General features: G+C 32.3%; 1 protein-coding gene across 2 annotated transcripts; it reads right to left on the bottom strand.

Moving 5' to 3' along the window:
- LOC126694292 (transmembrane emp24 domain-containing protein p24beta2-like) lies at positions 1-15,387 on the bottom strand. 2 transcript variants are annotated; one of them, XM_050390450.1, is made up of 12 exons: positions 15,073-15,387; positions 13,062-13,380; positions 10,312-10,452; positions 9,954-10,085; positions 9,319-9,531; positions 8,960-9,184; positions 8,401-8,748; positions 6,805-7,302; positions 3,020-3,229; positions 1,205-1,391; positions 1,007-1,114; positions 1-339 (listed from the first exon to the last, which is right to left on the bottom strand). In XM_050390450.1, the coding sequence occupies exons 1-12, from the start codon at positions 15,342-15,344 to the stop codon at positions 206-208; spliced, it is 2,787 nt and encodes a 928-aa protein (XP_050246407.1). In that variant the 5' UTR covers positions 15,345-15,387; the 3' UTR covers positions 1-205. The 2 variants fall into 2 exon arrangements, with proteins under 2 accessions (XP_050246407.1, XP_050246406.1); XM_050390449.1 differs by lacking the exons at positions 6,805-7,302; positions 8,401-8,748; positions 8,960-9,184; ... (3 more) ...; positions 13,062-13,380; positions 15,073-15,387 and adding an exon at positions 4,001-4,175.
- Between the last annotated feature and the right edge of the window lie 695 nt (positions 15,388-16,082).

Genomic DNA, 16,082 nt, shown 5'->3' with positions numbered 1-16,082 from the left:
TTGGGCTGAAATGCATGTATTTGTGCCTCATGAAAATCATTACTCGAAGGAAAGGTTGCCAGAGAGTTAGCAAATTGGTTTCTATGTATGTTTTTTCTTCTCCTTGGTTACTAAGAAAAAGGAAAACAAAAGCTTCAGGCAAGAGTCTGACTTTGAAATTCTACAACTGATAACTTATGATAAATATTCAATAGCAATTCCATATTTAAACTCTGGACATCCCAAGCTTCCGTTCAAAGAGGCGGCGCAGAAGGTAAACTTGGAGAATGCTGGCACCAACAAGTGCTGCTGATTCAAAAAAGGCTTTGTGAACAGCCCTCCGACCCATTGCATCATTTACTGCATTTTCAAATGAAAAGATTAGATTACGAAATGATTGACAAACTAAATTCATTTAAAAGTCAACCTAGCCAGTAAATGTTATTATTAGTGTCATGCTGACAACGTGTGCGCATTATTGTGTGTATTCTGTCATGTGTAGGAACTCTTGATCAATATTATATAGTCTATTTAGTCTAATCAAATCAGCAATTTTTTTATTTATTCATTTTTTAAAATTAAAAATAAGAAGGCTTCTTTATGCAACACCAAATATATGATGCAATATCACAACAGAATCAAGCTTGAAAAATGAAAACACCAGGTAGATATGATAATCAGATCACTGGACTACTCAGAGAATCTAATTGTAGCACAAAACTATCTATGGCAGGGAAGGAAGAAGGAAGCCAAGAGAGGAGAGGAGGGGGCCAGGGGAGTGTTCATTTCTCTCTAAATAATTAAGGTTTTATCAGTTGGAAGAACAGAATCTGGAACAAATGTCTTAATTGGTTAGAACCCAGGAGTACATAGCATTGATAAATTTAAGGGAAGAAGCAAAAGGCGATTAGTGAAAATCCAAAGAGATTGAATGAGGGGAATAAACACAAGCATCAAACCATTAAAGGACCATGCTTTCCTTCTATTCAACATTACTACAGAAGGAATTCAGATAATCAACAGATACCTATTGCCTGGCGTTCAGTCTGAGCCTCCAGCCAATGCTGTTCAAACTGAATGTTGTAAAGAGCTTCCTCCAACTTTGATATTTGATCTAACAAAGGATTAAAATGCTCTGCAAATATGCAAGCCAGTAAGTCCAAATCCATAATTCAAGGGCTTGATAAAAACAGAAAAGGACTAAGAACGGTGAAGAATGATTAACCATCTTTTGCATGCTGGTCGTAGTATGAAAAATGGCTAACATGTACATCAAAGTCTACTGTCTCATGATAGGGAGATTTATTAGTGAAGCAAAAACGGTGGATTCCTTTATTTTGAGCCACAAACTCAATCTTCTCACTTGTCTTGTCACGAAAATCATGTAACTGTTCACCTGAAGGTCCTTTCACCTGAAGATTTCAACAAGGTTGTAGAATCAATGGTGGTTTTTTCATGGCAATAATAAGAAGTAATAGGAAATAAAACAATTGAAATTTTTAGCTTGACACGTATTAAGTGTTGCCAGGTTAACATCTGTTATGGAAAACATCTTGCTGCTATGAATAAAACAAAGACATGAAAAGAACGCTTTCTTACCCCAAGATATCTATCGAGTTAAAACTTAGGTACAATTCCTTTTGTGCTATACCTTAAATTCCTCAATTAAATTCAATTACATAGTTGTTTGCCAAATGCAGCACAAACAATGTTATCTTTCTTCAAGGACAATAAATTCAACCATGTGGTTCATTAGTCAATGCAACCATGTGGTTGCATTAAATTGGGAAACCTATGGTACAACCATAAATGTTAGTATCATAACAATACACAATACACAATACAAATCCAAAAAAAAGGGTATCATATTGTTGATACGTGTTGACCATACTCATGCATTGTACAATTGTATGTATTGGACAATGCATGTACATGTGGGTTTAAATTGGGCTTTTTACAAATAAAAATGTGCTGTGACTTAAGTCCAACAGGTTGTGGGACTTGTTTTTATCAAAACATTATTGGGCTACTTGGTTGAGGCCAATAATATACCATGTCCATGAGTTTTTTCCCCTTCTCCCTCTTCTACATTTGTACTACACATTTGAAATTCCACTTTCACGTTTACAAATTTCTTTTCAATACTATCAATAACATATTTAACGACAATATAATCACTTTTTAAATCCAATCCACGAAATAATTTGATCTATGGACAACATCATTGTAGGAAAGGTCGAAAATTCTTGATCAATGGAGGAACGATATCTGTGGAAACATTCACTCATGGGGGGTGCTCTTGGACCAGTAAATATCACATATTGCTATTTTTGTTATAAGTTCAAGAAACTTGAATGGCAACAAGAATATAAAGAAAACATTATTAAAATAGAACAACAATAAAAGATTGTAAACGTTGGAGATGAAGAAGAATATAAATAAGAGGAGGATGTCAATGATGAAATGACTTTAGAAGAGGATGATAAAATTGACTTGTACTATGGAGATGAAGTTGATTAGGTAAGATGATGAAAATGATGAGAAAGAAAATATTGTATTAACTTATGTATAATGTATCATCACTTTTAACTTTGACCAATTTCAATGCGGAAGTTATAAATATATTTTAATTTGATTTATTTAGGTTACTTTGTTAAATATTATTGCATAACTGATGATTAAATTAATCATTAGTTGGATATGTTCCAATTTTATAATAAATATTCCTTTCATATAAGTATATCTATAAGTTTTCTATAAATTTTATACAGGGTGTGTATGTTACGATACATTGACACAATACAAGAAAATTAAAAATCAATTCATGATATGATTCACATTTTGAATACTATGGATACAACACTAAGGAATTGTAGTTTGCCCTATCTATCATATGGCTGATATACACTAATGATATTTTTGAAGTAGATAAGTGTACAAGAGGAAAAAAAATTTAAAAACTGAAAAGCTTCACAAAACCTCTTTTTTTTTTTATAGGTAACAAGCCAACAAATTTGAGCAAAGAGACGTGGAAGCTTACCACAAGATCTACACCATCGTGAGTATAATGCCAAGCTCCGTCAACCTTAATTACAACAAAAGAAATATGCAGCGTATCCCCCTCATATTCAATATTGTGAGAGAAGCACTCTTCCCTATCAATCACAAACCTAATGCCAAACACAGTTTGCAGGCTTGACAAGAGTGCCAGCAATACTAACACAGCAAATTTCTGTAACCCAATCTTCATCTGTAGATTACAAAGTGACATTTCCAAGTCATAAGAAAGAATAAAACTAATGGCAAGAAAGAAAAGGGGGGGGGGGGGATCTAAGGAATGAAAAACTGCAAAATTCAAAGATTTGTAGAATCAAAATGCATCAAAGTTCACAAAACATAAAATTTTATCAAGGAAAGTCTGTTACCCAACGTATAAGATAAGTAGTAATTGTCAAATTTAAGCAAACTTAAGGAGCATCATATAATTTTCTACACAATTCACAAACAATCCATCTATGTATACTTAAGGTGCATTATGCAATTTTCTAAACATTTCACAACAAGCTATCTATTGCCATAGAGGAAGCCTTCAAAGAAAATTTTCCCCCTTCTCCTGAAAAATTTAACAAAAAAAAAACAGAGAACAGAAAGAACAGATTCCCCAATTACCTTATATTCTATTGACTACAATAGCTTAACCAGAATAACCCACAATTAACACCGAGAGATTATATAATCCTAATCACAAACAAAACTGATCAAATGAAACAATTTTTCATAACAAAATCAAAAGCACAAGAACTAGATCTCATTTCATACACCGTTTGGTTGCTGAGAACACAAGGGAAAAATAAGAGAAATCATCAGAAACATTTATAATTCAACCCCCACGAAAAAACCCAGAAAAAAAAAATTCAATCTTTTAGAATTTAGAACACCCAATCAGACATCATATTCAAAAATTTCCCATCATGCTAGATTGATCACCAAAAAATAAAGTTGAAAAATTAGAAAATTTTACCTTTGAATTTGAACAATCTGATACCCAGATAGGAAATGGCAACAAAAATTGAAAATTTTGAACGATCTGAGAAGCACTCTGATTTGAGAGTCTCTCGAAGGGGACAAGAGCTCACGAGCTTAGGTTTGTGTCTATTTTCGAACCTGAAAGACTTCGAACAGAAACTGTTTAAAAGGCTGTGATTATATGAACTTCGTTTGTACGTATGGGTGTTTCTATGGCCCCACATTTATTGTCTACGTGTTGAACGGTTCTGATTGGCTGTTTTGATGTATCAGTTCGCCACGTAAGTACGATGTTGTTTGGTCTTTACCTTCCAAAGATGTACTTATGATGTATAGATTCTAGTGTGTTCAAATCTAGTAGCATAGTCCAAGTTTATCCCCAAAACTTGTTTAAAAATAAGTTTATCCCAAAAAAAAGTTTCTAGTAGTATTGTCCAAATTTTCATTTGTAATATTATCCAATTTGTATTAGAGAAGAAAAGAGGATTAAATTCAATTTAATATTGAATTTTATTTTAATTATTAAATTAAGAGTAATGCTACATTCACAAATTATTTTATAACATTTTTACAAAATGTTAATGTGACCAAATTCTTATTGGTTTTTATCTAGACTCAGTATTAATATTATTTTTTCATTTACCAATAATCACTTACCACGTTAGCAGTTTATAAATTTTTTTTTATAAAATAGGTTGTATCTCTAACATTATTCTTAAATTAATTTTTAAATTTAAATTTTTATTAATTTAGTCATTTACTTTATGAAAACGAGTTAATATGGCAGTTTCTATCCAAATTTATTAGCAAACAACATTGTTTAAATATTCTTAAATGGAGAGCTTGATGCCCCCTTTTGGTCTATCAATTTTCATTGTATTATTATTATTTTTTAATCAGAATTTTCATTGTATTAACTTGTTGGTAACTCATGCGATACATAATTTTTTTTACATAATATGATTTTTATTCTCATATTTATTTACTTTTTTAAATAATTATTGTGTTTGTATATTGAATTATATATTTTAGTATGAGATTAAATTCTATAATGACGTGGAGTAAAACCTAAATTCTACGCCTCCAATCCCAATATGCCACATCATTATATTACATTTTAAAGAATAGACATAACCCTCCTTCATCAATACTCATTTGAAAATCAGATTTAACTATGAGTTTATTGAGATGTTATTATTTGTGGTAGGATCTATTAAATTTTAAGTAAAAATTTGATGTGACAATCTCTTATTGGATGGTGTAAAATATGAGTTTTACACCCTGTTCTTATCGAATTCAAACTCTTTTAGTATTAGGCAAATATTATGTTTGTGTTTGTATATGAAATTATATATTAATCATTTAAATAAAATATGTCTTTCTAAGATTCTAATTAAGGATTTAAATATAGAATATAATTTAAATTTAATTAAAAATATAAATTAGAATGATGTTGTGAAAATTGTGAGGCCCTAAAAGCTTATGTGGCACAATATTGTGAGGCCAATAAAAAATTTGTAGGTTAAATAGTGCATGTGTTATTTAAAAATATTTTCTTTTTTTACAAATTTTATGTAATGAAACATATAATGTATTTTGCATTCAACATAATATATATATTTATATATATATATATATATATGAAAAATGTAATATAATAAAAATATTTAAATTACATAATTATAATATTGTTTATATAAATGGAGAATAATGTTATTAATTTTTTTTAAAATATACTATAATCGGTTGACTAATTTGAATATATCCAAGAATATACAAAAAAAATGTACACTCTCATTCCACGGAACACATGTGACATGTCATATTAAATTTAAATTATTATACAAGTTTAGAATCATTACATTCTTTTTTCTTTCCAATATAAGTATAATGTCTATATTATTGAAACTTGAATTTTAAGGTAGACTTGTGAATATTTATAATCTTTTTTAGGGCCAACATCTCTACTTTTTAATGCCTATATTGTTTGTATTTTTTAGTCCAAAACTAAAGAGTTTGGCTCAAATAGAATAAAATTTCATACTTTTCAACCCAAAAGTTAAAGAGAAAAAAATTGAAAATTTGAACCCAAAATTGAAAAGGCAAATTACCCCAAAAAAAAAAAAAAAAAAAAAAATCAATTTAGGCCCAATTAGTCCAAAATAAACTGAATAGACCAAAGTGGATTAAAATGGACTGAATTAGACCAAAGTAGACGAAATTGGACGAAGTAGACCAAATTGGGCCGAATGGATCAAAGTGGACTGAAATAAACCGAATGGACTGAAAGCTATATTGATGTGATTTAAGTGTTTAACATGAGTGTAGTAATAATAAATATTATGCTTCAGTTTTTAGATATTATATAGATAGATATAGATTATAGATATGTTCATATGATTCATGGATTATATAAAAAAATATGTAATATAAAAAGTATTTAGCTAATATCAATGAAAGTAATAACGAAATAGATTAAGGACAAATGTCCTTTTAAGTCATATTAAAAAAAAGTACTTTAACAGAATATGTGCATGCTTAGATCAAGGGATGGTGATATGTGACATTGATATGCAAAATTATACCTCTAGATGTTATGCCTATAAATATGAGATTTTACTTTTATATAGTTCTGAATTATTAGATCAAAATCATCAATATATAAATGTATGCTCTGTTCTAATCAGAACATGACACACTTACAGCCAAATAGCCCTTATTTCATATAAGAAACTGAGAAGATTAATACAATAATGTAAAACCGATACAGGCAAATAGAGCTAATACAATTGATTTGGCTGCTACGGAGCTTGGCAGCTTACCCTTGTCCTTCCTCAGGAAAAGGGCTTGGTACAAAGGCAAATTGATGAGAACCAGTATCCCACATAGAACAAATTGCAAACTCATTGTCTCATAAACTCTCATGATGCCTTTACCCATCAATGCTTCTATCAACACCTCAACAAAGCATACCAAGTTGATCAATGCAAGTGTTGATAATATTGTGAACATTGGAGTGGAGGTTCCAAACTCCATTATTTCTTTCTCATATCGTTGGGACACATCTTGGTCAGCTATTTTGGTTGAGATTACAAATCCTGACTCAGCAAAGCCTAGTAATTTTAAAATGGTGTCTATAAAGGCAAAGAGATAGGAACTTGTTCTCTTGTAAAGCCACATCCTTTGGCTATTCCACCAACCTAGGATTGTACCACCACACCACAGAAACTCGGCTAAGCCACAAATGTGCTTAGCAGTTATCACATATGCAAATGGTATGAACCATGGGCTTGAGTTCTGAATTGAAAACATAAAACTTGATCACGTACATTCAAAAAAATAAAAATAAGAACCATGAATAATCTTAAAAAAAAAAACAATTTCATTCATCTCCAAAAGATAAATATGCAATTTGTACACATTGAATTTGACCTAGATGACGTGTAGGCTGATCCTTGATGTACCACAATGCCCCTACTGTATTTAATTTTGATTTAATACTAGTCTTTCACATGTGTTACAACTGACAAATTAAATTTTAAAATTTTCTTTTTTACATCGTTGAAAACCATGTTAAATAAGAGAAATTATACTAAACTATATCCTAAATTACACTTTCCACTTTAAACTTTCGGAATGCATAGTTAGTGTTAGAGATATATATGAATAATATATACTAACAGTTAGCATCCTAAACTATAACCCGTGTTACGCTTAGCAACCTGCCGTTAATTATGTTGTTATCTTGGATGGAAAACCCAATCACATTCACATGTGACTCTTGCTTTAGTGGCACAAAGTCAAAAGATCCAAATGAGTCACGTGATTCGCATGTGATTGGGTTTTCCATCCAAAATAAGAGTAGAATTGATGTCGGAGTGCAAAGTGTAACAAGAGTTATAATTTAGGGTGTTAATTGTGTATTTTGAAAGTTTAGGGTGCAAAATGTAAGAAAAAAATAGAGCGTTTATTTTGTCACTTCCTTGTTAAGTAAGAAGTTAGTTTTTCCTTTCCTTTCATTTTTGTTTTCATTCCTTTTAGGAGACAAACCTTGACAACACCAAAATGTAGAAAATTTATATATATATATATATATATATATTTGATAAGAAGGTAGAAAAATTATATTACAAAAACAAAAATCCTTCAAACTGATAACTGAGAACAAAACTATGGCTTAGCATATCATTAATACATTCATCTACATTTTTTTTTCCCTCGTGTTCTTTTGTAAAATATTATTTCCAATTATTATGCTTCTATATTGTATTCTTTAGAAACATATGGAACAAAGGAAAAGTTGAATTTGTAGCCTATAGTTTCCAACAGTAATGTAAAGCAAACAAACAAATATAAATACATTGTGACAAATATATACGACGCAAGGATTCAAACCTGTGGAAATAAGGGAATGCCTCTGAGGAGATAAAGTGATGGGATAACAGAGTAATATAGTGTTGCCAAGGAATTAGGAGCCCAAAGGCAATAGGCAGAATATCCCATCTGAAGGACCAAACTAATCTTTCCATATGCATACCATGCAGGACTATACCTAGAAAAAAAAATCTGGAGATCGCCTTCAGACCATCTCTTATGCTGCACAAGTATATCAGGGAGTGTGCTTGGAGCTACTCCTAAGAAAGCTTTCCTTAATGGGTTGAAGTAAACTGATTTCCATCCCCGACATTGGATTGATAACCCTGTTATCACGTCTTCTACCGGACACCCATATAGCAATCCCATCTGCAATCAAACATTGATATATGAAAATTAAGAATGTGTTTGTGTTTGGTCTATTTGGATGCAGCTTTTGCTGAAAGTTGGTTCTGAGTATAATTGTACCTAGAAAAAGTGAGAATTTAAAAAGTTCTACGTAATCAAATAAGCTAAAATTCAAAAGAAAAAGTTATTGGTAAATGCACACGTGTGTGTGAGAGGAGGGAGAGAGAGAGACCTCTTTTCCCCATTGAGTGTTTTTGTCATAGGTAGAGTTTGCAAGACCCTTTAATTTTTCTTCGAATTCAAGAACACTTTCTTCTCTCTTTATATCTTTCACACTTTTCCAGTCACCCTTATATTCCTTACTGAATTTCCTCCCACATAGAATGTCTCTTCTGTGAAAGCATCCAGTTCCAATATATAGAGGGCCTCCACAACCGTCCAAACCATGGAATTCCAACTTCATCACCAAGCAATTGAATCTAACTAGATTAGAAAATTTAATTGATATAGTACCAAATTTTACTAATAAAGAAATCAAATAAACTCATATGGTAAAAAAATAATTCTTTGATTCTATAAATCTTTACTCACCTCAGAGCTTACTCTCAAAAAAGCATCATATAAATCATTCCTAGTAACATTCTTAAAATTCTGTGGAAACTGCACAAAAGCAACCTCATGGCCCTTCTCTTCATCCATGAAAAAGCATAATGCGTCTCGTACAGAATGTGAATTGTTTGAGTACATATCACAGTCCACATTAAGAATGATTGGCGCATTGCTAATTTCTGATGACACTCTTATCTGCACAATGAAACATTAGAGGAAAAATAAATCAATGATACCTTAAAGTTTACCCCAATTTAAGTTGATGACTGTATATTCAAGAGAAAGATAACACACACTCTAGTTTTGTGCCAAACTTGGGGATACTTTCACAAAAAAAAAAAAATAAAGATTGCGGAATTAAAAACATTGTCAGTATTACAGTTATATTAGCCCGCCCATTGCGCTATTATTTATTATTATCATTATGCTTGTTGTACTATTCTTATTAGTCATAGGATTAGCAGTGCTATTCCTAGTAGGTGTAGAATTCTGTTCCTATGCTTATATAACTAAATTGTATGGTTATAACTTAATTAACCAACTTATTTTCCCTGAGAAAATAACTAAATATACTTTCAAAAAATGCGTGTCATTTTGTCTGCAAGAATACACATTACCAATGCATTCATAGCTCCAGCTTTGAAGTTGTGGTGATGCTGGGGTCTCTTCTCTCTAGCCAAATAAACCAGAGTTGGCAACACAAACCCATCTTTATCTGTGACATTGGTGTCTCTCCCATCAATTATTATCTGAAAAAGAAGTTCAAAATGAAAATACTCAGAACAAAAATGATTTGCTTGAAAGTGCTTATAATCCATAGGTGTACATTGTACTTGATTTGCATGCTCTATATAGATAAGTTTTGGTTTGGCAAAGCTAGAAAACAAAATGTGTCCAAATTTTTTAAGCTGACCAAAGAAAAAATAATATTACAATACGGTCTTTATGAATGAATATGTGATAGTGCTGATATACCTGAAGAATTGTGGCATGGTCTCGTTGAGAAGAATATGAATCCCATTGAGAAAAACCTTTGTGTTTTGAGTGTGCTTCTTCTGGGAATCGAGCTAGCTTGGTTTCATTTTCTATTCGACTTTCCATTTCTTCATATAATTTCTACAACATGAACATATGATAGAGCTGTGACTACTGCAATTACCAATGTGGCAACGATTGAATTGTTTTTAATATAAAATCTTGATAGGTAAAATCCTTTATAATTGATTTGAACGGAAGTATTTAAAAAGAAAGATTCAGATTTCAGAAATACTTTAAATGGTTTAAATAAAGAAAAGTACTCCTTCGTAGGCTTGTTTAGAAAATCTAAATTTTAAAGGGAACATTATTTAATGCATTTTCTTTTATATAAAAAGGTACCGTTTTCAAAATTATCCTCTTTAATTTAACCTTTACACCTTATATTAGAAATATGAGCATTCACAACAATGGAGGCATATTGTTATATTGCTAAAATTTAGCTTCACAGACACAAAAGTCACGCTGCAACAATGGAGGCATAAGGAAAAATTTTAGATGTTTAGCTACAGTGCACATCTATTTATAAATGTGCACTGTAGCTGAGAGCAAAAAAAAAAAATTTTTTTTTTTTATTCGGCCGGTTAATAAAATAATAAAAAGTCTCTCTCATCTCTCATCTTTCTTAGTCACTCTCTCATCTCTCTCACTCTCTCATCTCATCTCTCAGTCACTCTCTCAAGCAAACTTCTCTTCCGCCGTCGATTGCCTCACGCCGCCTCACGCCTCATCTCATCTCATCTCACGTTGCCGATCGCCTCATGCCGCCGATCGCCTCATCTCATCTCATCTCACGTCGCCGATCGCTTGCTCATCAAGCTGCCAGTCTGAAACCCATGGAGCTCACCGACGTTGTGCTTGTTTGTGATTGGTGATTTTTTTATTTTGTTTGTGATTGGTGATTTTGTTTGGCCTGGGTTGAGGAAAAAGATTGGAGATTTGGGTTTTTTTTTTTTTTTTTTTGCCTGCTGTGGACTGGTGGTGGTGGTGGTGGTGGTGGTGGGTGTGGTTATGGCTGTGGCTGATGGTAGAAGTGGTTGTGGTTGGTGTTGTGGAAGTTTTTTGGGTAGTGGAATATATTATTTTATTGTAGTGGTTATATTATTTTATTGTGATGTTTATATTATTTTATTGTATTGAAAGCTAAAATAGATCCACTACTGTGACATGTATGTAGGTAAAATAGATAAAGTAACTTATAGCAATTTAGCTCCACTGCTGTGAATGCTCTTACTTATTTACTTTTTAAGGAGGATTTCACTTTGGAACACTCCAAAATAGAATAGATAATTAACAATTTGAGACAAAGGGTGTATGCATATTCTTATGATGAAATGATATTTAGGAATGGATTTAAATTTCAAATTATTATAAAAAGAGGATATAAAATCACTAGGCTTCATATATTATTTCAACTTCATATCACAAGTATTAGAGCAAAATCATCAAAACACAAACTCATTATATTTTGTTAAAATTCATATACAGGAATTTATGATAAAAATTGTTTTTTTAATTCCTTGATTTTAAATCTTCACATCCAAATACCATCTTCCTAAAAAAATAATAAATAATATATAACCATCTATTTCAAGAGATGTGAGATAAGTCCATGCTTTAAAGCGCTCTGTATTGAAAATGCTTTTAAAGAGCTTAATTTAGGGTCTCAAAGAGTTCTAGCAGAAATTTAACTCAGTGGGAAAATTTTGTGAAGAGCTTTTAAATGGCTGTTAAAGAGCTTTGAGATCAGTTTTGGGTTTATTTTTTAAATTATTACCCAATATTCAATTTAGCCTTTTCATGAATACTATGAAGTGCCAGAAAATAAAATAATAATCCAAGTATGAAAATAAGTATTTATAATATAAAATTGAAACACTTTTGTAATGCTCCCTTTTTTTTGGGGGGGGGGGGGGGGGGGCTTTTCTCACATTTAAAAGATCTAAATCCATTTGGTCACCAATATAATGTAAAAACTTTAAAGCACTTTATAATTATAGTTTGTTAAACACTAATAACTTTTTAATAAAGAATTCTTATGGCTCAACCTCTACTAAAATTTTACTGTTCAAACATAACACTGTACTTTCTACAAAAATTCCAAATCACGCTTAATCAACTTCATCGCTATACCGTATGAATGACTCCATTTCTATTATAATAAAAATAGTTGTTATTTTTATTTATTTATAAATCCATAGTTTTGTTAAGTATAGTAGCAAACAACATCCTTCTTCCAAGTATCCCAAACAACATTAGGGAAGGAAGAGTTATTACAACATAAATTACAATTGACCGAAGTATTATATATATATATATATTTTTTTTTTTTTTTTTTCAAAAGAAGTATTATAATAAGAACAGTTGCCATTATAATAATACAAGTGTAACAAGTCAACTCTTTGCACATAATCAGCCTGTTCACAATGTGTAATGGATGACTTTATATATTGCTACTATAATAAAATAGTTGCCATTATAATATTGTAAGAAGCAAAACAATAGTTACCATTATAATATTGTTTTCTACCAAAACAATATTATAATGGTAACTATTGTTGTTTTCTACCAAAATTCAACTCTTTGAATGTGTAACAACTCAGAACTCTTTGAATGTGTCTAGTGTCCCACCGTCCTTCATTTTAGAATAAAAATATTATTTCTTTTTCACTAAAGGAGTTTAATTTTACCTTGATAAGCACCAACTCTTTGGACTGATTAGCATCAAGTGGGTCATCACTTGAGTTGAAATATGCTGCTGGTGACCTTGGCTCCACCTTGAATTTCTTGCAAAATGGTAGCCAATGCTTAGCAAAGTGAGAGGCCTCTCTGAGAGCATAGTAGGTAAGATCTGACCCACCATCGTCTGAAAGATACACGCTTAGCTTCTCTGGTGGATAGTCATATGCCATTACTGACAGAACGGTATTGATCACCATCACTGGTGGCTCAATGACAGGGTCCGCTGTGCACACAAATATGTCCACCTTGGGCAAGTCCTTTTCATGCCTGTTATGTAAATTATCATAACAATAATATTTTTGAGATCAATAATTTTAGTGATACAAAATTTTAACATTTTTTTTTTCAATGTGATATTTGCAGTGATATCGTGTGAAAATTAGCATCACTCAAAACTTGACATATCAACAATTTCTGAAATAATTTATGAAAAATGGTGTATCCTTAGTATTTGCTTTTATGAATTCTGAGATTAATGGATTTGGTCAACTATTTCAAATAAACAAATAAATATAAGTTATTGGATATAATTTGATATTATAAAATAAAGAAATGAACTTTAGGATAAGATGCCAACTTAAAGGTTTACAGCATCTTTTATTTCCAGCTTTTCGTTTAAGAAAGTTTCAATCTTTTAGGTCCTCTTAAAATTTTTTTCTTTCAGCATAAATTTCACTTTTTTCTAGTTAACTTTTACTAAATTTAGATATGAAATCACTAAGTATAATAGTTGGATGGTACTCCTGTTGAGTGCAGGCTTGATTCACTGAAGATGTAGTCCACTTAGCTTTTGCGGTAAAACTATAAAAATACAAATAATGGATTTCAGGGATAGATGATTGGCACTTTTAATGGTTACAAAGTTTTTAACTTCACCTGTTTTTTGGGTAGTTCTCACTATAAATATAGCACTACCAATAGAAGATCTTTTATATATATATATATATATATATATATATAGCACTACCATCAAACTGTTTCTCCACTCCAAAAAAAAACTGTTTCTATGCAAAGTTCATTAGTTCTCACTTGTCACGGTAAACGAGTGACGGCAAATACAGATATAGAGGTGGACATGGAATTCTAAACCTGTTTTGCTTCCTTATAGGCCTATCCACGGGTCGGACCGGAGTGGTTGATCAGATCAGGCGGGTTGGAGCTTCCATGGATGTCAGGCGAATCGGTCGGGGTTGATTATTTGGAAAACGGCAAGAATCCAGCCAAGAAAAGATGAAAAACGGCAGAAATCCGGCCAGATCTCACCAGATCTAGCGAGATCTTGGCCATTTTTGGTAAGATCTTGGCTAGATCTAGCGAAATCTTGTCGGATCTAGCCTAAATTCTCCCAACAAAATCCCAAAATATGCCAGATATACACCTTCTCACCAGAAAAATAGATGGGTCAGTCGGATTGGGTTTCTCGGATTTGAGAGGAGGAGATTCGATATCTGACCCGTTGATCTCGGATTTTGGAGAATTGAATCCATCGCAGACCGCCGGAGCAATCAATTCGATCGACGGCGGGTCGGGTTCGGTCGGCGACAGTGGGTGGGTCGGTTCTAGTGGGTCCTTGGACAGCCCTACTTCCTTATAAATGTATAACTTTTTCAATAAAGGACCCCTCAGTTATTTACCTTTAATAGCTATTAAAGAAAAGTAATTGCTTGATCATAACCTTATTATTAAAGAAAGTACAACGAAAATGCTTACTGCTTGTACACCTTATACTAAAGTATATTTAATTTCCGGAAACTCTACTCTACTCCCCCTATCTTCTCCTCCTCAATCCAAACAGGCCATTAAAGTAAGCAAGAATTTCACGACATGCATAGGGACATATGAAATAAGTTCATCCTCAACTAACAAATACATAAAATGAACTTTTTAAGTACAAATATAAATTTATATCACGTGCATATTCATTGGTGAGATGGAGAGAGAGGAGGGGGACAAACAAACCTCTGAGAGAGCCTATCCTTGAAGGTGCACCTATAGACTGGGTTCCACCGGTGGGCTTGAGTAAGCAACCAGTAAAGACCGAACCAGAGCTCAGCACCAAGCAAACCAATCCAACCCCATCTCCCATCTTCACCTTTTCTTGGTATATGACTCACTCTATGAATCCAAATCAAGCATATGCCCACAAACACAGAGACCACAAGGAGCCTGTATAGGACTCTACCCTTAGCTCTCCTTGTCTCAAACAATGGAAGATACTCATCACTTCCCATCTCTGCCCCCCTGTCTATCTTCAGTTACTATTGTCTATGGTATTTAAAAAGGTTCAATGCAAGGAAATTTATCATTAACATATTATGCCTGTTACTTGTTCAACAATTAATGATGTCTACAGCAATATATAATACTAACCATATATGGCAGCCCCATGCATTGTATATTGGGCTCCCATGTGAACAGTGAATTTTCTAAATTGTGGATATTTTTTAGCCAGGGGAAACAGGGATCTAGTCCAAACATTTAGGCGAGAATTCCTTGCCAATTGATTGCAGGGATGGTACCACTTGAGGAGGAAGTAGGGTCATGGCCCCCCTCAAATCTAATTTTCTAAAATATTTGGGAGTTTATGTTCAAAAATTTTATACCTACCCTCCAAAAATTGAAATCCCCCCATCTAAATTTGAAAGTTGGCTTTAGAACCCAATAATACAATGGCTACTTGGCCCATTTCTGCGGTCGGTGGTCTCATCCCAAAAAATATTTGTTAAATTTCTTTTACTAACAAAACAAATCTTATACTTGAGTGTTTAACTATTCCAATATCAAATGTTTGACTTTTTTATATTCAAATGACTGTGTCTGTGGCTAAGACAGCAATGTGTTTGGCTTTTTATCTCTATATTACTATTTAAGGGGCTGTACCTGTTTGGACCGGATTTTTTTTTTTTTGGTTCCAAAATACCCCTACACTCCTAGGTTTAAGTAGAGACAAAATTAAAAGATAATTTGGT

This window comes from Quercus robur, chromosome 8 (assembly GCF_932294415.1).
Source record: "Quercus robur chromosome 8, dhQueRobu3.1, whole genome shotgun sequence".
In the NCBI taxonomy this organism is placed as follows: Eukaryota; Viridiplantae; Streptophyta; class Magnoliopsida; order Fagales; family Fagaceae; genus Quercus; species Quercus robur.
This window is presented reverse-complemented; position numbering and strand designations above follow the sequence as displayed.

What these genes read in the sequence shown, in the direction of transcription:
- LOC126694292 (XM_050390450.1), bottom strand. Translation starts at nt 15,344, where the DNA reads ATGGGAAGTGATGAGTATCTTCCATTGTTTGAGACAAGGAGAGCTAAG. An exon ending in CGACCAGCATGCAAAAGATG is followed by an intron (nt 1,115 to 1,204) that starts GTTAATCATTCT and finishes GCATATTTGCAG; the next exon opens with AGCATTTTAATCCTTTGTTA. An exon ending in GACTGAACGCCAGGCAATAG is followed by an intron (nt 340 to 1,006) that starts GTATCTGTTGAT and finishes TTGAAAATGCAG; the next exon opens with TAAATGATGCAATGGGTCGG.